Consider the following 20388-nt stretch of genomic DNA (forward strand, 5'->3'; position numbering starts at 1 on the left):
AGTGAGATTTAATTAGAGGCATAAATAATCACCTTGCCCTTTTCATTGTGGAATTTTCGACCACTATTAATTTAAGGAGGTGAATTCTATTTTCTTGGATTTAATTATTTGCTTGGGATAATTATCCAATTAAATCCAAAGCTTAATTACCCTATTTCTTGCTTTAGAAAATCGGCCCCCTATTATTTTCCTAAGGAGATTTCGAAATCTCCTTACTTGTGGGAGAAGAAATTGTTCATTATTTATTTTGATCCCTTAATTATTTCTTTCCATGTTTTAATTGGAATATCCTACCAAATCATTCCATATCTTTATTTATTAAAGATTTGGAAATTTATTCCTTGTGGGAGGAATTTAAAACACACGCCTAATCCCAATTTGTGGAGGATTTTTATTTAATTTTTCTTGCTCCGTATTATTTTATTCTGCTCCGTGAAAATACCAAATTAAATTAGAGGCTAATTAAGTAGCCATTTTCAAAATCCTCCTTATTCTCTCCCAAAAATCACGCCATTCTCCTCCCAAATCTCTCAATCTTTATTTCAATTATTCTCCCATATCCTCTAAATTAATTGTGGAATAATTAGTTTCCCTAACTCTATAAATAGGGACTTAACAAAATCCCTAGCCCTAGCCACCCTCAAATCACACGCCCACTTCTCAAATCACACGCCCCCTCCCACTTTTCATCTCCTCCCACACTTGTTCATCCATTCTACTCAAGATCCCATCAATTCCCCAAGAGATTATTGAAGAACCAAGGTTTTGTTCGCTTTCTACCGATTGTTTCGTCCAAGAGAGGTAAAGATCGGACTCTATTCTTCATTCCTCTCCATCTCAACTCTTCTTTATTTCCCTCATGCATGTAGAGAGTGTAGGGAATGCAGATCTAAAGGTTTGATCGGTGGGAATGTGTAATCGTTTGTGTGAATGCGTTTTGATTTCAATTGGTTGATGATTTAATGAATCCTCGGTGAATGATATGTGATTTCATGAAAATATGTGTCTAAAGACCCTTTTGAGCATGCTTGTATGTTAAAACCATGAAAAGGTTGATTTTGAATAAGTAAGGATAAACCCTAATTCGAATTCCTAAAAGCATGAGAAACTGTGATTTCCGAACAGTGAGTTCCGACTCGTTTTTGACTAACCACATGAACTCCGATTTGATCGATTCTTTTTCCTGAGTGAACCTCTTGATGTCTTCTGTGTTGTGTGTTAATTTCAACTCATTTGGACGAAAGATGAATTTATGGTGAATTTTTAAAGTTGACTGCGCATTTCTGGCAGAAAGTGTTTTCTCGACCAGTAGGTTATGCTTTCTGTTTGACCGACCTAAAAAGGTTATTTTGACATGAAATTTAAACTGGAAGTTATTTGATGAGTCTATTGCTTGGTCGTAAAGTTTTAGCCCCAACGGAAGTCGGATGATTTTTAAATGATTTTTATAAAATGGTTGCGCAGTGCTGCCAGATTCCTACCTTTGCAAATAACTATATTTCTATGTTTTGAGTGGCATACATGATTTATATATGTGACGAGAGGATGTGATATGCAAAGATGTTATGCTATGATGTGATTTCCATTTGTTGTTGGGAAAAGGGAAGAATTAAGGACATGCATAATATTAAGTCCATGTTGGTGACTAATTGAGAATACCTTATCTAAAGGTGATAATTCGTGCGCTAAACGTGATATCAAAGGAAAAGCGATACTTGAAATCTAAACGGTCGAGGTGGGCTTCTTTTCTACCCTACACTATGTGTGGGTTTTTATTTTATTAAAATCTTTTACGTATGACTGTGGAGAGATAAGGGTGGTTTAAAGCGATTATCATGCCGTGATTTGTTTTGACATGCCTATCTGATGTGGCTGTTGCCACTGTTATATAAATCGAATTCGGGTCCTCGTAGGGCCGCAAACCCTACGTGGATTAGTGTACACCTATGGTAGATCGTGTGCTAGCGTACGGGCTGGCCGGTCTAGTGACCTGGTTTGCGGCCGCATTCCTTGTCATGTATTGGCAGATATGGTTGATGACGATGGGGAAAAATGACTGCGCAGTCGCTATTTTGAACAATGGAAAATGTTTCGGTGCCTCGGGTCTTTTAATCTCAAACCCCGATGGTTACCTACGTATGGCATGATAATAATATGTACTCTTACTTAAAATGTTTTCGGCACGAGCCACTGAGTATTTTCAAAAGTACTCAGCCCTGCATATGTTTTCTCTATGTGCAGGTTGAGCAGCGACGAGCGGTTGGTGGTGTTGAGCAGAAATAATAATATGGTTATTTTGAAACTTCGAGTGTCGTTGTGTCTTCACACATGACTTCACTCTTCTCTTGGATGCTTCCGCTGTGATATTATCTTTACTTATATTTTTATTTAACTATGAAACTGTTTGATTGAATGTTGAAATCTCGTACCCTTTTTTTATAAATGTCAAACCTTTGGTCTTTGCTTTTATTTTAAATATCTTTGGCCGTTTAATTAGTAAACTTAAATTTTGGTCAAACTTTTATTGAAACCCTAGTCTTTTATGCCCGTTCATTAAACCCCTTTAAGTCGCGATCGCCCGCTTTTATTAACCCTAAGGGGCGGTCGTGACAGTTTGGTATCAGAGCCTCAGTTCTTTCCGCTCTGGACCCAAGAGTCTTGTTTGAGTCAAAATCTATGCATGTGTAATTTGGCTAAATGATAAACATCGGAAGCTCAACACCACAACTCGTCCCTGCCCAACCACGAAGAATGAGGTAACAAGCGTTTTGATAAGTTTGATCTGAACCTGTGAAATGTTGGAAAGTGTGATGGAGATATTTCTTCTAGTGGAAAATGAAATTATTTCGATGGGAATCGAAGATAATATGACGTCTTTGAAAATGTTGTTTGAAGTGTGGGATGATAAAAATACATGGATATGAAATTGCTTAATACGACTATGCCAAAAAATTATGAATATTATTGTGCACACCCCGATAAGAAAAATCGGTGAATATGTGATTGGACTTCTATGAGTTTGATAGATGAAATTCTTAATGATTGAAAATTACATGAATTATGAAACACGAAGTATGATTGTGAACTTGTATTGGTTGATGTTGAGATTTTCTATTACATCCACGAAACTGCGAATTTTTTTACTTGAAGAAAATACATGTTGCTTCCATGAACGACAAAACTTTCATGCCTAGGTGGCTAAAATTCCATGACTAGGAAACTGTGAAATTCAAAGCATGATACGCGTGTAGTTGCGAATTGTGATTGTAATACAGATGAGCATGAACTGCATGATTTATGAAATGCGATTATATGGATGATTGATTGACTGAGTGTTGCTATTCACATATATTAATGTACGATGTTTGTTATGCTATGGAACACCAAATGATTTACACGAATAAATGTGTTGATTGTGCAATATATGGATGGCGTTTATGTGGTGAAAATTTATGACCGATGAAGTACGAATTATTGTGTAGAACCACTATTAGAGTGAAAGGTGAAACTTTTGAATTTTGTTGCAAACGTAGGAGCCATATGAAACTTGAGTTAGGTAATGATCATATATACATTGAAGTACGAGGCTTCTAGCTATGCTTGAAAGTATAGAGTGCCTAAGAGGTAGGCTAGATTGAACGTGCTAGAACTTAGTTGTAAGTTGACAACTGCAATATCACTTTCCTGAGTGATAAAAACAATGAAAAATATATATATCGAACTTTGGTGTATCCTCACAATGGCGAGATCATACCTAAGATCTAATAAAACTATGCAGTCTTGCATACCATGCCAAAATGGCGATGCGACACAAATACGATGATGTTTACGACACCTTAAGACCACGTGTACAGCGGCAATGTTTTTCGAAAACTACGTGGCATGGCAAGAAGACTTTGAAGATGCGACAATCAAAAGAAATTTCATTAATTTCGACGATACGATGAATCTCAACTTGGAATCCACGATTTCATAGAACGACGTTACCATGTTCCGGCTCGCAAAAAAATGTGCGAGGGAGTGCGACCCTCGTAGCTAGAGTGAACGATTTTTAAATCAACAGTACTTACTTGGATTCTAAGTTCATTTCGGGACGTTTGGAATAAACGTCAGCCCTTGTCTATTTAAACACCTTGGTTGACTCCCAAGTAATGTCCATTATTTTTTCCCTATACCGAGTCATGACTCACTTGACTCGAAAATTTGTGTTTGCCTTTGTAACGTTGGATAGCTTGATTGAGTAGTCTTCTTTGATTCATTATTCATGAGGACAATATTTTGGCCTTATGAACTTCCGTCATTGAACTTCATCCCCAAAATTGTTCACAGTTGTGACCTTCAGTATAATCACACCTCCAGACCTATTTTTTTCAAATGATGGAATATTCTTCTTGGAACTACTGGTTCACCTCTTTATTTTGTGACCATGTATGTGGCAAGTTCTTTCTTGCAGAAGTGAAATTTTTTTTTAGCTCGGTTTCACTACATATATTGTTTCATACTCAATGATTTTTCTTTCGGCAACACCAAGTTAAGGCTATCCTGTCCTCTTCTTCCTTAACGGGTTGATCGTGTTAAATTTCAGAAAAGTTCCATTCACTTTGAGTTGTCTTTAACAAACCCGCGAACCCATTGATGCGATTTCATCTTCTTCCAATCACATGATATTGTTGAACCATTATTTGTGCTACTTCATGACATTTGTCTATGTTTCTAAATCCTGCCGCGACTGATTATTTTAGTCCTTGACATGTTTGAACGATATCATTCATTGTTCTCCGGAATTTTTGCAAATTGTGATCTAGCAGTCAACTATGGAATTTGAGAAATTTTGCAGTTTCATCCTATTTCCATGACCTATCTCATGTTCTTCCGAGCTCTCATCAGAAGTAAACTCTCAAATCTCTATGGGTTTTAATTGATACCTCTAAACCATTTAATTCTCATAATGGACGGGTTGAGTCCAATGGAACGCAATCATTGCATTATTGTTCTTGTTTCCTTGATTAATTTTGGAGCCTTCCCGACTAAAGACATCCTTAGCAATGTTGCGACAATTTGAAATCTGTTCATATCCAAGTAAGACTGTTGGGCCAAATTTCGAATCCTTGTTACTAGACGGCAGGGAAATGCAGAAGTCGATTCGGATATACACAGGGAATATGTTTCTATAGTCAGACATGCTCAAAAAAATGACACACCAACCAGAAGCGTCGACATAACTGACGAGATACATACATGAATGAACGATCGATCGAACGATAAGCGAATAAAGAATATGAGAAGATGTATTTACGGTCACCATCGTGCGAGGAAATTGTAGAGGGAGTACAAGCCCCTTCATAGAGTTTATTGCACAAAATAAATATCGTCAACAAGAAATAACCTATGAAAGGTGACGAGAAAGAGCCACGGGACGGCGATATGATCGAGAAGAGAAATGTGTGATAATACCATGAATATTAGAAAAATCGTGTGGAAGTTGGAAGACAAAACGAGGAGAGTTAATAGAAATTTTCATGGGAGAACTTAAGTTAGTCGCTCACGATTTGCAAGTTATGGCGATGAAGGATATCGACGTAATTCTAGGAATGGTTTGGTTAACCACGAATTTTTGCGACGATTCGTTGTAAGGAGAGACATATATCTCTACAAGCCCCGGGCAAGGAACCCACCTTATGCTATGGAATCTTGAGGAACCGGCGAGCATCTATCCTCTCCGCGCTCCAAGCTAGTACGATGGTAAGAAAGGGGCGTCCTGCTCATCTCGTCTATCTACAAGGAGAGGAGAAAGGAGAAAAGAAAATGGAAGACGTAGCCGTCGTGCAGGAATTTCCGGACGTCTTTCCTGAAGCTTTGCCTGGACCACCGCCAGATCGGCAATTGGAGTTCACGATCGATCTAGCACCAGGGTCGGCACCTGTGTCTAAGGCACCATACAGAATGGCGCCTAAGGAGTTAGAAGAACTCAAGATACAGCTCCAAGAGCTCATGGACCTGGGTTTTATTAGACCCAGTGTTTCACCATGGGGCGCACCGGTGCTTTTTGTGAAGAAGAAGGATGGATCGATGAGGATGTGCATCGACTACAGAGAACAAGATGACTCTCAAGAACAAGTATCCACTACCAAGGATAGACGACCTATTCGATCAACTTCGAGGAGCCGGTGTGTTCTCTAAGATGGACTTGAGGTCCGGGTACCATCAGTTGAGAGTCCGAAGAGAGGACATACCGAAGACGGCTTTTCGTACGAGATATGGTCACTACGAGTTCGTCGTGATGCCGTTCGGGTTGGCGAATGCACCCGCGGTATTCATAGACTTGATGAACCGAGTGTTTCATCCCTACTTGGATAAGTTTGTCTTGGTGTTCATAGATGACGTGCTTGTGTACTCGAAGAATGAGAAGGAGCACGAAGAACATCTACGAATCGCCTTGGAGACTTTGAGCAGCGAGAAGTTGTACGCCAAACTCAGCAAGTGCGAGTTTTGGCTAAAGGAAGTAAATTTCCTTGCTCACATCGTGTCGAAAGAAGGAATTCGAGTAGATCCCGCTAAGGTTGAGGCGGTGCAACAGTGGAAAGCACCTTCGACACCAAACGAGATTCGAAGTTTTCTAGGTTTGGCGGGATACTATCGAAGGTTTATAGAAGGGTTCTCCAAGATAGTGAGACCCATGACACAACAACTCAAGAAGGGAGTGAAAGTCAATTGGACTCCCGAGTGCGAGGCTAGTTTTCAACTCTTGAAGGAAAAGCTAACTAGTGCACCAATCTTAGCTGTACCGGAACCTGGAGTGAACTACGTGGTATACACGGACGCTTCGAAGGTGGGACTTGGATGTGTGTTGATGCAAAACAACAAGGTGATTGCTTACGCATCCCGGCATTTGAGGCCACACGAGTTGAACTATCCAACCCACGATTTGGAGTTAGCAGCAGTGGTACACGCCTTAAAGATATGGAGACATCATCTCTACGGAGTTCGATATGAGATCTTTACGGACCACAAAAGCCTGAAATATTTCTTCGAGCAAAAGGATTTAAACATGCGACAACGAAGGTGGCTCGAATTGGTGAAGGACTACGATTGTGGCATCAACTACCACCCCGGCAAGGCAAATGTAGTGGCAGATGCCTTGAGCCGGAAGAGTCATTCCCAACTAGCCACATTTCTCACCAGAGAAGAAAGCTTGGTCCGCGAGTTTTGTAAGATGCGTTTGGAAGTGGTGAGAGCACCAGAAACGGTAGAAGCGTGAATCGCCACTTTGGTGGTTAAGCCTGATCTAAGGACAAGAATCGTTGAAGCACAACGAATGGATGCGAAACTAGAGGGAGTTCGTATAGAAGTGCGAACCGGTGAATCCGGAAACTTTAGTGAAGAAGGTGACAACGCGCTTACCTTCCAAGGAAGGCTATGCATACCGGACGACGAAGAACTTAAAAACGAGGTGATGAGCGAAGCTCATGAGACCCTTATACCGCCCACCCAGGAAGTACGAAAATGTACCAAGACTTGAAGAAGTCCTTTTGGTGGAATGGTATGAAGAGGGACATAGCGGCCTTCGTGGAGCGCTGCTTAGCCTGCCAACAGGTGAAGGCTCTACATCAGCGACCGTATGGGAAGTTGCAACCACTAGAAATCCCCGAGTGGAAGTGGGAGCACATCGCCATGGACTTTGTGACAGCCTTGCCAAAGACGCAAAGAGGGAATACTGCCATCTGGGTAGTTATAGACCGACTCACGAAGAGTGCGCACTTCATACCGATACCCATGACCTATGGATCTAACAAGCTAGCTCAAGTGTACATAAAGGAGATAGTGCGACTGCATGGAGTCCCCGTGACGATCACGTCAGACCGTGACCCGAAGTTCACGTCAAGGTTTTGGATCAGCCTACAACGTGAGCTAGGCACTCGACTGAACTTCAGTACAGCTTTTCACCCGCAGACGGACGGACAATCCGAAAGAACGATCCAAACCCTCGAGGATATGTTGAGAGCCGTGGTGTTGGACCGAGGAGTGAGTGGGAGTCCGCACTCCCATTGATCGAATTTGCCTACAACAACAGCTTCCAGGCAACGATAAACATGGCGCCGTACGAAGCCTTGTACGGGAGAAAGTGTAGATCCCCGCTCTACTGGGACGAAGTCGGTGAGAGAAGGGTACTCGGGCCCGACGCAGTCGAAGAAATGGTTGGAATCGTCCGACAAATTCGTGCAAGGATAAAAGAAGCTCAAGACAGGCAGAAGTCATACGCGGACGCACGACGAACTGACTTACAATTTCAAGCAGGCGACAAGGTCTTTCTCAAGGTATCCCCGTCGAAAGGGATAACGCGTTTTGGTGTCAAGGGAAAATTGAAACCGCGATTTATTGGACCGTATGAAATCCTTGAAGGAGTGGGTCCTGTTGCATATCGCTTGGCGCTACCTCCGAACCTTGGGAACGTGCACAACGTCTTTCATGTGTCGCAGTTGCAGAAATACGTGTTTGACCCAAAGCACGTGATTCACTACCAAGAAGTCGCGTTGAACACGGACATGAGCTACGAGGAGAAACCCCAAACAATTCTAGACCAAAAGGTCGAAAACGTGAGAAATAAAACGGTTGCTTACGTGAAAGTGCAGTGGAGAAACCACGGGCACGAAGAAGCCACGTGGGAGCTTGAGGAGAAGATGATGGAGTTTTACCCGGAACTCTTCTCATGAGAGTACCAAATTTCGGGACGAAATTTCTTTTAAGAGTGGTAGGATGTAACGCCCCACTTTTTGAACCCTAATTTTCGAACCCTAAAATGTTGTATTTATTGCTTTGATTGCAGAAATTAAATGACGAATTATTATGTGTTTACTTTGGTGACCTAATTTTGTTTTGACCAAGTCAAATTCGTTGATTCTATGACGTGGCTTAAATTAATTGATGTGGAATGAAATATATTGCGGTGAATTATATTATCATGGGGAGTGAGATTTAATTAGAGGCATAAATAATCACCTTGCCCTTTTCATTGTGGAATTTTCGACCACTATTAATTTAAGGAGGTGAATTCTATTTTCTTGGATTTAATTATTTGCTTGGGATAATTATCCAATTAAATCCAAAGCTTAATTACCCTATTTCTTGCTTTAGAAAATCGGCCCCCTATTATTTTCCTAAGGAGATTTCGAAATCTCCTTACTTGTGGAGAAGAAATTGTTCATTATTTATTTTGATCCCTTAATTATTTCTTTCCATGTTTTAATTGGAATATCCTACCAAATCATTCCATATCTTTATTTATTAAAGATTTGGAAATTTATTCCTTGTGGGAGGAATTTAAAACACACGCCTAATCCCAATTGTGGGAGGATTTTTATTTAATTTTTCTTGCTCCGTATTATTTTATTCTGCTCCGTGAAAATACCAAATTAAATTAGAGGCTAATTAAGTAGCCATTTTCAAAATCCTCCTTATTCTCTCCCCAAAAATCACGCCATTCTCCTCCCAAATCTCTCAATCTTTATTTCAATTATTCTCCCATATCCTCTAAATTAATTGTGGAATAATTAGTTTCCCTAACTCTATAAATAGGGACTTAACAAAATCCCTAGCCCTAGCCACCCTCAAATCACACGCCCACTTCTCAAATCACACGCCCCCTCCCACTTTTCATCTCCTCCCACACTTGTTCATCCATTCTACTCAAGATCCCATCAATTCCCCAAGAGATTATTGAAGAACCAAGGTTTTGTTCGCTTTCTACCGATTGTTTCGTCCAAGAGAGGTAAAGATCGGACTCTATTCTTCATTCCTCTCCATCTCAACTCTTCTTTATTTCCCTCATGCATGTAGAGAGTGTAGGGAATGCAGATCTAAAGGTTTGATCGGTGGGAATGTGTAATCGTTTGTGTGAATGCGTTTTGATTTCAATTGGTTGATGATTTAATGAATCCTCGGTGAATGATATGTGATTTCATGAAAATATGTGTCTAAAGACCCTTTTGAGCATGCTTGTATGTTAAAACCATGAAAAGGTTGATTTTGAATAAGTAAGGATAAACCCTAATTCGAATTCCTAAAAGCATGAGAAACTGTGATTTCCGAACAGTGAGTTCCGACTCGTTTTTGACTAACCACATGAACTCCGATTTGATCGATTCTTTTTCCTGAGTGAACCTCTTGATGTCTTCTGTGTTGTGTGTTAATTTCAACTCATTTGGACGAAAGATGAATTTATGGTGAATTTTTAAAGTTGACTGCGCATTTCTGGCAGAAAGTGTTTTCTCGACCAGTAGGTTATGCTTTCTGTTTGACCGACCTAAAAAGGTTATTTTGACATGAAATTTAAACTGGAAGTTATTTGATGAGTCTATTGCTTGGTCGTAAAGTTTTAGCCCCAACGGAAGTCGGATGATTTTTAAATGATTTTTATAAAATGGTTGCGCAGTGCTGCCAGATTCCTACCTTTGCAAATAACTATATTTCTATGTTTTGAGTGGCATACATGATTTATATATGTGACGAGAGGATGTGATATGCAAAGATGTTATGCTATGATGTGATTTCCATTTGTTGTTGGGAAAAGGGAAGAATTAAGGACATGCATAATATTAAGTCCATGTTGGTGACTAATTGAGAATACCTTATCTAAAGGTGATAATTCGTGCGCTAAACGTGATATCAAAGGAAAAGCGATACTTGAAATCTAAACGGTCGAGGTGGGCTTCTTTTCTACCCTACACTATGTGTGGGTTTTTATTTTATTAAAATCTTTTACGTATGACTGTGGAGAGATAAGGGTGGTTTAAAGCGATTATCATGCCGTGATTTGTTTTGACATGCCTATCTGATGTGGCTGTTGCCACTGTTATATAAATCGAATTCGGGTCCTCGTAGGGCCGCAAACCCTACGTGGATTAGTGTACACCTATGGTAGATCGTGTGCTAGCGTACGGGCTGGCCGGTCTAGTGACCTGGTTTGCGGCCGCATTCCTTGTCATGTATTGGCAGATATGGTTGATGACGATGGGGAAAAATGACTGCGCAGTCGCTATTTTGAACAATGGAAAATGTTTCGGTGCCTCGGGTCTTTTAATCTCAAACCCCGATGGTTACCTACGTATGGCATGATAATAATATGTACTCTTACTTAAAATGTTTTCGGCACGAGCCACTGAGTATTTTCAAAAGTACTCAGCCCTGCATATGTTTTCTCTATGTGCAGGTTGAGCAGCGACGAGCGGTTGGTGGTGTTGAGCAGAAATAATAATATGGTTATTTTGAAACTTCGAGTGTCGTTGTGTCTTCACACATGACTTCACTCTTCTCTTGGATGCTTCCGCTGTGATATTATCTTTACTTATATTTTTATTTAACTATGAAACTGTTTGATTGAATGTTGAAATCTCGTACCCTTTTTTTATAAATGTCAAACCTTTGGTCTTTGCTTTTATTTTAAATATCTTTGGCCGTTTAATTAGTAAACTTAAATTCTTGGTCAAACTTTTATTGAAACCCTAGTCTTCTATGTCCTTTCATTTAAACCCCTTTAAGTCGCGATCGCCCGCTTTTATTAACCCTAAGGGGCGGTTTAAAGCGATTATCATGCCGTGATTTGTTTTGACATGCCTATCTGATGTGGCTGTTGCCACTGTTATATAAATCGAATTCGGGTCCTCGTAGGGCCGCAAACCCTACGTGGATTAGTGTACACCTATGGTAGATCGTGTGCTAGCGTACGGGCTGGCCGGTCTAGTGACCTGGTTTGCGGCCGCATTCCTTGTCATGTATTGGCAGATATGGTTGATGACGATGGGAAAAATGACTGCGCAGTCGCTATTTTGAACAATGGAAAATGTTTCGGTGCCTCGGGTCTTTTAATCTCAAACCCCGATGGTTACCTACGTATGGCATGATAATAATATGTACTCTTACTTAAAATGTTTTCGGCACGAGCCACTGAGTATTTTCAAAAGTACTCAGCCCTGCATATGTTTTCTCTATGTGCAGGTTGAGCAGCGACGAGCGGTTGGTGGTGTTGAGCAGAAATAATAATATGGTTATTTTGAAACTTCGAGTGTCGTTGTGTCTTCACACATGACTTCACTCTTCTCTTGGATGCTTCCGCTGTGATATTATCTTTACTTATATTTTTATTTAACTATGAAACTGTTTGATTGAATGTTGAAATCTCGTACCCTTTTTTTATAAATGTCAAACCTTTGGTCTTTGCTTTTATTTTAAATATCTTTGGCCGTTTAATTAGTAAACTTAAATTCTTGGTCAAACTTTTATTGAAACCCTAGTCTTCTATGTCCTTTCATTTAAACCCCTTTAAGTCGCGATCGCCCGCTTTTATTAACCCTAAGGGGCGGTCGTGACAGCCGTGGTGGCGGTTGTGGTGATTGTTACCAGCAAGGAAACAGTGAATTCAAGAGATGCCAAATTCAACCACTCACCAGCTCTCATGTCAGTTATACTTATATATATATATATATATATATATATATATATATATATGCACGCACAAATACACTGATTGTGTGCTATATATTTATATGTTTATGCATGACATGAGTTGATTATACATACAAGACAAACTAAGTAAAATTAGTGTTGCATATTACAATAATTTTTACGTCTCTATAAATTTTCAAAAAATATTTACAGTTGCGTATATATTACCTTCTGAACGAAATATAGTTAAATAATTTTATTTATTACTATTAGATCTTATCCCATTGCGATCTCTTGGGTGGAAACCTGAGATTTTGTTAGTTATATTTGTCTGGAATTCTTAGAAAGTTTTGAAAATATTTCTTGATTGATTTTGAGATTCATGTGATTTAGTATTTCTATATGTATATGTGTATATATGTATACACTATAGATATTACCTGATAATTAGTAGGAAAAAAAAAATTACTCCATGTATCCGCAATTAAAAAATGCCCCATGTTGTCATTTCGGGGTGTCCGCAATTTAAAGTCACATTTATCTTTTTTTATTTTCTTGTAAGTAAGTGGACCGCACCATTCACATAAATTATTACACTCACATTATATTATAAAATCAATATATAAGAGTGGAGTCCACATTCCACTAACTCATTTTTCCATTTTTCTTTATAAAATCAAACAATCTTTTTAAACTCATGTCGAATCAAAATGCGACTATAAATAGCGGACAGAGGGAGTATAAATTAAAACTAGTAGTATAATATTTTGATGTACATATGATATAATCTTTGACTATCACATGTTGTTGGTGGTTGGTCATTACTGTGCCATCACAAGCAATGCTACAGTAAATATATTATGCTTAATTTGACTTTAATTTGAGATTACTGTCTTAGGCTAATAGTATATGATATTATAATTAAGTAGTAGTAGTATAAAATTAATCTGTTGTAATTATAAAAATGCAGATACTTTGTAGCAGCACTCTCAGTTGCGGGGTTGTACAGCATCATCACCACACTCTTGTCATTTTATACTCTCCTCAAACCTGGCTTCTGCCCACAACTCTTATCTCATTTCCTCATTGTTGATGTTGTAAGTTTTTCAACTTTAATACTCTCCCTCCCTCCCTCCCTCCCTCCGAAATAGACTAAATTGCCCTTCATGGCCTTAAGGGTATTTTTATCCAAAAAAATGAAAAAGTAGTTCCAATGATATTAAGTCGAAGTTGACGGACATCAAAAGATATTTTCATATATTATGGACCAAAAATGATAGTTTGACAAAGTTTGTAGACTAAAAAAAATATTCCCTCTTAAAAAAAACCGTATGCGAAAAGATCAGTAGATTTTATTTAAAATCATAAGTCGGTCTATGAGACATATATAGTGGTTTCAGTTCTGCATGTATACCAATACGCTGCATTTATTTTGTTTTTGTGTAAATCCAGCTACTGCTAGGAATTGTTAGCGCAGCAACTGGATCGGCAGGTGCGATTGCTTACACCGGTTTGAAGGGAAATTCTCATCTGGGATGGGGTAAAGTTTGCAATGTTTATGACAAGTTTTGTACATATGTCGGAGCTTCCGTTGCTGTCTCGCTCTTTGCCTCGGTTGTGCTTGCTCTCCTCATTCTCCTTTCTCTCTACTCTATCTCCAAGAAGATCCCAAAATAGTCCATGTAAAAAAAAAAGACCTAGCATGTGTGTGTGCGTGCGTGTGTGAATTGATGATCGTGAGTTTGTGTATAAATCAGTTTGTGGAATTGCATGCTGTCTGTGAATATGTATTTATATCTTGCATGTGCATATGTAACAAAGTAGGTTTCCTTGGTCGAGATTCTCTATACTAAAATGTTTCCTTGAATGACATCCACAATCATCAAAGGTTTGTAATTACTTTTTACTATACAAATTCAATATTATATAGTTGCATATGTGCTTTCCAAGTGCAAAGAAAGCAATAAATAAAATTACAACATCTATAGAAATATAATTTCGGCAAAATCAATTCAAAGAAGTAAACACTAATGTGGTGTTCGGTTTTCAAGATAAAATAATACCAAGATACAATCTAGGATTGAGTTGTGAGATTATTTTAGTCATAGGAGCTTAGCTATATCTAATTATACCATGATTATCCATCTAGGATTGAGTTGTGAGGTTGAATCTCAAGAACCAAACACACTACAAATTTAATCATGTATACAATCTTGCAAACCGAACACCCCCAATCAACATACTGCAATAGTGAGAGAGGCGTGGAGCATTGGTGTGTCCATAAATTTATATTCGTGGGGATTGATCGGACCAAACTATAAATATAATATTTAGATAATTATTTATATAAAATTTAAATAGCACCATTTTATATTGTACTTTCTCCGTCCCATTCAAGATGTCCACCTTTCCTTTTTTGTTTGTCTCAATCAAGATGACCACTTTTCAATTTTAGAAATAACCTCCTCTCTCATCTCTCTTCATTAAAATATTCAACTACATTTTTCTCTCTATTTTATTCCACAACAACTCTTCCTAAAATCTCGTACCATTAAAATATGTGAATATCTTGAGTGGGACGGAAGGAGTAAGAGATACTTAGTTAATTTCTATGAATATCCTGAAAATGACTCAATAGTTTTATTGAAATACTTGTAAACATTTACCTATCACTACAAAAAACTTACATGATTTTTTAGGGACACAAAAATTGAAACACAATTATTTGCATTGGAAAATTTTAAAATATAACAATACTTTAGGACGCAAAAAAACATCATAAATGAAAGACAAATTAACTTAATCTTTTGCATTTTTAGAAAGCTTCCAGTTACGTCCTTTAATTTTAGTTGGGACACTAATAATAAGAACACTTATTGCTGGGCACCGGGGCTGATTTTCAATTTTTTTTAAAAATTAATTTATTAATTTTCTTCCCTTATAAATACCTCATCCTTAATTATGTGTGAGAGAAAAATATGAGTAGAGAATTAATTTATTAAGTATTTTAATTTAAATTATTTAGGCATTGACATTAAAAATAAAAGAAAATAGTGTTGATGTGGAAATGAGATAGACTCTATGAGGGCTCCCATTGTAGAGAAATGGGCTCTGAGATGAGCTCCGGATTTAAGGCTCCGATTGAGATTGCTCCTAGAGCATTCACAATAAGGGCCTTAAATCTGGAGGCCATCTCATAGCCTATCTCCATTCCTCTTGCCACGTCAACAGCCCATCTCTGAGACTATCTCCATTTCCTCCTGCCATGTCAGCAGTCCATCTCAGAGCGTATCTCCTAGCAATGCAACCAATCTCAGAGCCTATCTCATTTCCACATCAACACTATTTTTATATATTTCACTTTTAATTGTTGGTGAAAATTAAAGATAACGTAATAAAAAAAACAAATTTCATAAAAAAAACAAGATAAAGATAGATAAAAACATAGACAACAACGGCAACACACATCAATCAGACTCGGATTCCGGCTCGTCCTCCTTGACAAGACCTATCTTTCTCTTCATCTCTTGGATGGTTTTCCAGATGGAATTCTTCACAAATCGATGTTTGGCTTTCATGTGCATGCCGTAGAGGCCCACCATCGATTGTGCGAAGGCGGCACTGCCCAATGCACAATCGTCCTGGACTGGTGCGGATTGGGTATCCGTCCCGCTAGACACTACCTTCCCCGCCTCCGCTTTCGCCTTCGTTGCTTTCTCGTCGATTGGGCACTGGGGAGTAGGCTCACTTGGCGTTTGGTCCTCTGACAAGTCGATAGGGTCTGGCCCACCGCAGCTATAGCTCCCGGAGACCGTCAGGCGCGTCCTCACCGATCTTGTCTGCAACGCCTCCGACATACCCGTTTTGGCTATAACGGGGTCCTCAGAGATATCTTCCCAACAACGAGCAAGAGCAATCGACTCCTCTATTGAGTAGGTACTCCTCGTACGCCATGCTGGGGTTTGGTACCCTTTCCACAATGGAAGACATGCATAAACAAATAAATCAGATCTACACATCTATTTGACTGATTATGGGATAAATTACTCACATGTTAAACACATAATTACATACAAGAACCCAAATAATTCATGTAAAAGGAATTTAAATCCTAATTCATGAATTTCTACGGTTTAGAATTACCGATCTGATTCTCCAAATAATCGACGATTGCTTTGACCTTCTCCACGTGATGTTCTTTGTACTCAACCATGAACCTTCTAATTTGTATCCCGAACTCAGATAAAGACCTTTGGGTGGGTAAAGTTTGTTAGAATAGAAAAGGGCTTGGTCGGAAAGAAGATAGAATTTTAGTCTTGGAGAGAACTGAAAAATGCGTTCACTCCAGAGAGGGGAGAACGAAATTTTAAATTAAAATTCTTATTAATCTCCTTTTCTAATCTTCTTTTATAAAGACTTATGATGGGCTAGATTAGGGGAGGTTGGACTTGGGCCGAACCTATTGGACTTTTACTGATTAAATTGAGACCCAATTTAATTCAAATTCAAACAGAATATTATTATCATCCACTATAATATAATAATATTGACTGTCTGTCCAATCTCAAATTACGAGTAATATGGGCTTTACCTCTTTAATTTATTATTTTCCATGTTTAAGATATAAATATTCATTAATTAATTTAAGTATGCTATTTGACTTTAATTAATTAATACTCCCTCCGTCCCACAATATTTGTCACTCTTTTCCATTTCGGCCCGTCCCACAATAATTGTTGCACTTTATTTTTACCATAAATGGTAAGTAGGTCACACATTCCACTAACTCAAATCACTCACATTTTTTTTATAAAACCGATATAAAAAAATGGGTCTCGCATTCCACTAACTTTTTCAACCAACTTTTCTTTATATTTCTTAAGACTTGTGCCAGCAGCAAGAGTGACAATTATTGTGGGACGAAGTGAGTATTTTTTTCCAAGAGTTGTCTAGTTCAAATCTTTTTTATTATTCTGGAACAAATTCCAACCGGCCGAGTTCGAAATAATAAACATTTTTTCAAACACCTCTTGAGGATATTATCAATACTAGCATCTCTAGACATTGATCACTACTGCACAATATATCAGGATTCTTGGATCGTGAAAAATCCGCACCATTTGATAAATCAAAGTAGTGCATAATCAATATCGTATGCTCAATGTTATGTCAACAATGATTAAGAAATAACAATCACCGAGACCTCGTCTTTCAGTAAATAACAAGAAAGACTTATCTCAACTGTTAGATCCTTCATTGCTACACCACACCAGTGTCGTTTATTCCCTAAGCTAAGGATATATGCAGGCATACACTGCAACCTTTCACGATAAGTAACCATAGCCTATCTAGGTTGTGAAATTATATTTCTCTTCTACAAAGAACCAACTACGTCACCTTCTGTGGACGTCCTTCACGACTAGTCTACTATGCAGAAGAATTACACTTGTTTGCTTCTTATACATTTAAATGTTTAAGAAACATCTTATAAATGCATAAGCAAACATCAATGCGATAAAATTACTTCTTCTCGCCTTGGGTTAAAAGTTGATTGTAGAGTTTATTGTATACAAACAATTCTATCCGTGCAACATGCTCGAAATATGCTCTTCAGTGTACCAATCCTAACACGCCCACCCTCAGACATCGCCCCCACTTTCTCCTTCTTCTTCCCCTTCGCTGCCTTCGCCTTCGGCCTAGGAGGAGACGGCTCCATGTCTGACACCTCGTACTCGTCGGTGCGGAAGTTCAGGTCTTTTACCGGAACTTGGGTTTCCAGTTGAACAGTGAATTCATTAGTCCTGGGGATACCAAAAATGCTTGGGCACATCATTGGGCAGTAGACATCATCACCGGAACGCGATGTGTTCATCGATCTACTAGCACCAACATATTGGGGCCATTGAAAAGAGGGAGACCAGACCTCCTTGGCACGGAAACTGGTTTCCCCTCATCCCAAACTGGGAGAATTGGTTTCCCACCCCGAACATGTTTTTCCGCAGGAAATTGGCCGCCCCGGGGAAATTGGCCACCCCCGGGAAACTGGTTTCCCGCAAGCAGGTTCGAAAGTGACCTCCTTGGCCGGCAAATCGGTTCCCATGACTGGAAATAGTGGACTCATCGGAATTCATTTTGCTAGAGGAAAGTAAAAAAATTAAGATTGGAGATGGAAGAATGTAAGTTGATGGGGAATGAGATGTATATAATGGGTAGAAGAGATGAATTAAATTAAAAAAAATAAAAAATATCGGCGCTTATATCGGCCCGAGCCCCTGCAATGGAGGCCACGGTAGGGCCGATATGGGCGTCGGCCGGGGCGATGCATCGGCGAGAGGGGAGAGGTGTTGGGGATGGGAGATCGGCCCCTCCCCACAATGGGAGCCGATCAACGATGATAGGGTGGCGGATCGGTAGACGGTAGCGATCGGCCACCATTGTGATTGCTCTCAAAATAACATTCATATCGGTAATTTTATGTAACAAATCCACAGAGAAGATAATTCATATGTAAACTTCAAATGTCCGCTATTTAATTGACGCATTTTATAAAGGAAATTGTTGAAAAAGTTAGTGAAATGTGAGTCTTCTTTTTATATTTTACTCCCTCCGTCCCGGATAATTTGTCCCATTTTTTCATTTCAATTCGTCCCACATAATTTGTCTCATTTCACTTTTTACCATTTTTGGTAGTGGACTCCATATTCCACTAACTCATTCCTACTCACATTTTATTATAAAACTAATATATAAAAGTAGGACCCACATTCCACTAACTTTTTCAACTCACTTTTCATTACATTTCTAAAAACCGTGCTCGGTCAAAGTGAGACGAATTATCCGGGACAGAGGGAGTAATAGAAAATGTGAGTATAATCGGTTAGTAGAGTATAAGGTCCATTTACCAAAAAGGTAAATGTGTCTTTAAAAATTAGATAATCCAAAATAGCAAAACATGTCAGGTTTTGGCAAACAGATAAAGTATATATCAAAATACATATAAAAAGAAATAAGAAACGGCCAAAATCTGAACCAGGACAATTAAAACCACCGAAAAATCGGTGATTCCAAACCGGAACTGAAACCGCCAAATATGCTCACGGGGGCGGTCCTGGTTAGGCATGCACAACGGTTCCGAACCGCCGGTTCCGGTTCATGAACCGGCGGTTCACGGTTCATCATATGCATGAACCGGAACCGGCCCGCCAAGGGTCCCGGCGGTTCCGGTTCCGGTTCAAAAAACCACCGGTTCACGAGGCTGTTCAAAACCGTCGGTTTTTGGCATGAACCGGCGGTTCAACCGAAAATTTTAAAAAAAAATACTTTTTATTTATAAAAATGATTTTTATACTTAAATACAATTTTTACAAATAAATGAATACAAGAAATTCATAATAGCCCATAGATATTTGATGGGCTTGTGAATTTATGAAACCATTCTTGGTTGTTTCTCTTTTATAGAGACATCCTTGAATGTTTTATGTTTCACTTTCGATGTGGGACAAAATCATTCTTGGTTGTTTCTCTTTTATAGAGACATCCTTGAATGTTTTATGTTTCACTTTAGATGTGGGACAAAATCATTCTTGTTGTTTCTCTTTTATAGAGACATCCTTGAATGTTTTATGTTTCACTTTCGATGTGGGACAAAATATGTTGAAGTATTTTCTTTTATAACTACATGTTTAGAGCATTCATTCATCTTTTTTCCAATGTGGGATACAAAACTTTCTTTTATCTTCTACTTTTCTTCATGTTTGTATAATATATATAAACAAAATTATTATTCAAATATATTCTTGATTGATAAAAAATAAAGATTATTGAGAAATATGATTTGTATATAGAAATATTTATTTATATAATAATTATTGTTGGTTTATACAATTTGTATAAGAATTTTCTTTCAATGTGTAATAATATTATTTATTAGTTAACATATACATAAATTTA

General features: G+C 38.5%; 1 protein-coding gene and 2 long non-coding RNA genes across 5 annotated transcripts; all 3 read left to right on the forward strand.

The window, feature by feature from the left end:
* Window positions 1-541: 541 nt before the first annotated feature.
* On the forward strand, window positions 542-2476 carry LOC121791648. Of its 2 annotated transcripts, XR_006048687.1 has the most exons (3): window positions 542-801; window positions 1671-1735; window positions 2242-2476. It is a non-coding gene; the product is annotated as an uncharacterized LOC121791648 (long non-coding RNA). The 2 variants fall into 2 exon arrangements; XR_006048686.1 differs by lacking the exon at window positions 1671-1735.
* Window positions 2477-9351: 6875 nt separating this feature from the next.
* On the forward strand, window positions 9352-11441 carry LOC121791647. 2 transcript variants are annotated; one of them, XR_006048685.1, is made up of 3 exons: window positions 9366-9766; window positions 10636-10700; window positions 11207-11441. It is a non-coding gene; the product is annotated as an uncharacterized LOC121791647 (long non-coding RNA). The 2 variants fall into 2 exon arrangements; XR_006048683.1 differs by lacking the exon at window positions 10636-10700 and having other exon boundaries at window positions 9352-9766.
* Window positions 11442-12162: 721 nt separating this feature from the next.
* LOC121791646 (CASP-like protein IN26) lies at window positions 12163-14337 on the forward strand. The gene is made up of 4 exons (XM_042189520.1): window positions 12163-12175; window positions 12366-12450; window positions 13409-13535; window positions 13891-14337. The coding sequence occupies exons 1-4, from the start codon at window positions 12163-12165 to the stop codon at window positions 14113-14115; spliced, it is 450 nt and encodes a 149-aa protein (XP_042045454.1). The 3' UTR covers window positions 14116-14337.
* Window positions 14338-20388: the final 6051 nt, after the last annotated feature.

This window comes from Salvia splendens, unplaced genomic scaffold (genome assembly GCF_004379255.2).
Source record: "Salvia splendens isolate huo1 unplaced genomic scaffold, SspV2 ctg863, whole genome shotgun sequence".
Lineage (NCBI taxonomy): Eukaryota > Viridiplantae > Streptophyta > Magnoliopsida > Lamiales > Lamiaceae > Salvia > Salvia splendens.

Excerpts from the sequence above, each read along its gene's own strand:
- LOC121791646 (XM_042189520.1), top strand. Across the intron at positions 12,451-13,408 it reads AACCACTCACCAGCTCTCAT|ATACTTTGTAGCAGCACTCT; the intron begins GTCAGTTATACT and ends ATAAAAATGCAG. Across the intron at positions 13,536-13,890 it reads ATTTCCTCATTGTTGATGTT|CTACTGCTAGGAATTGTTAG; the intron begins GTAAGTTTTTCA and ends GTGTAAATCCAG.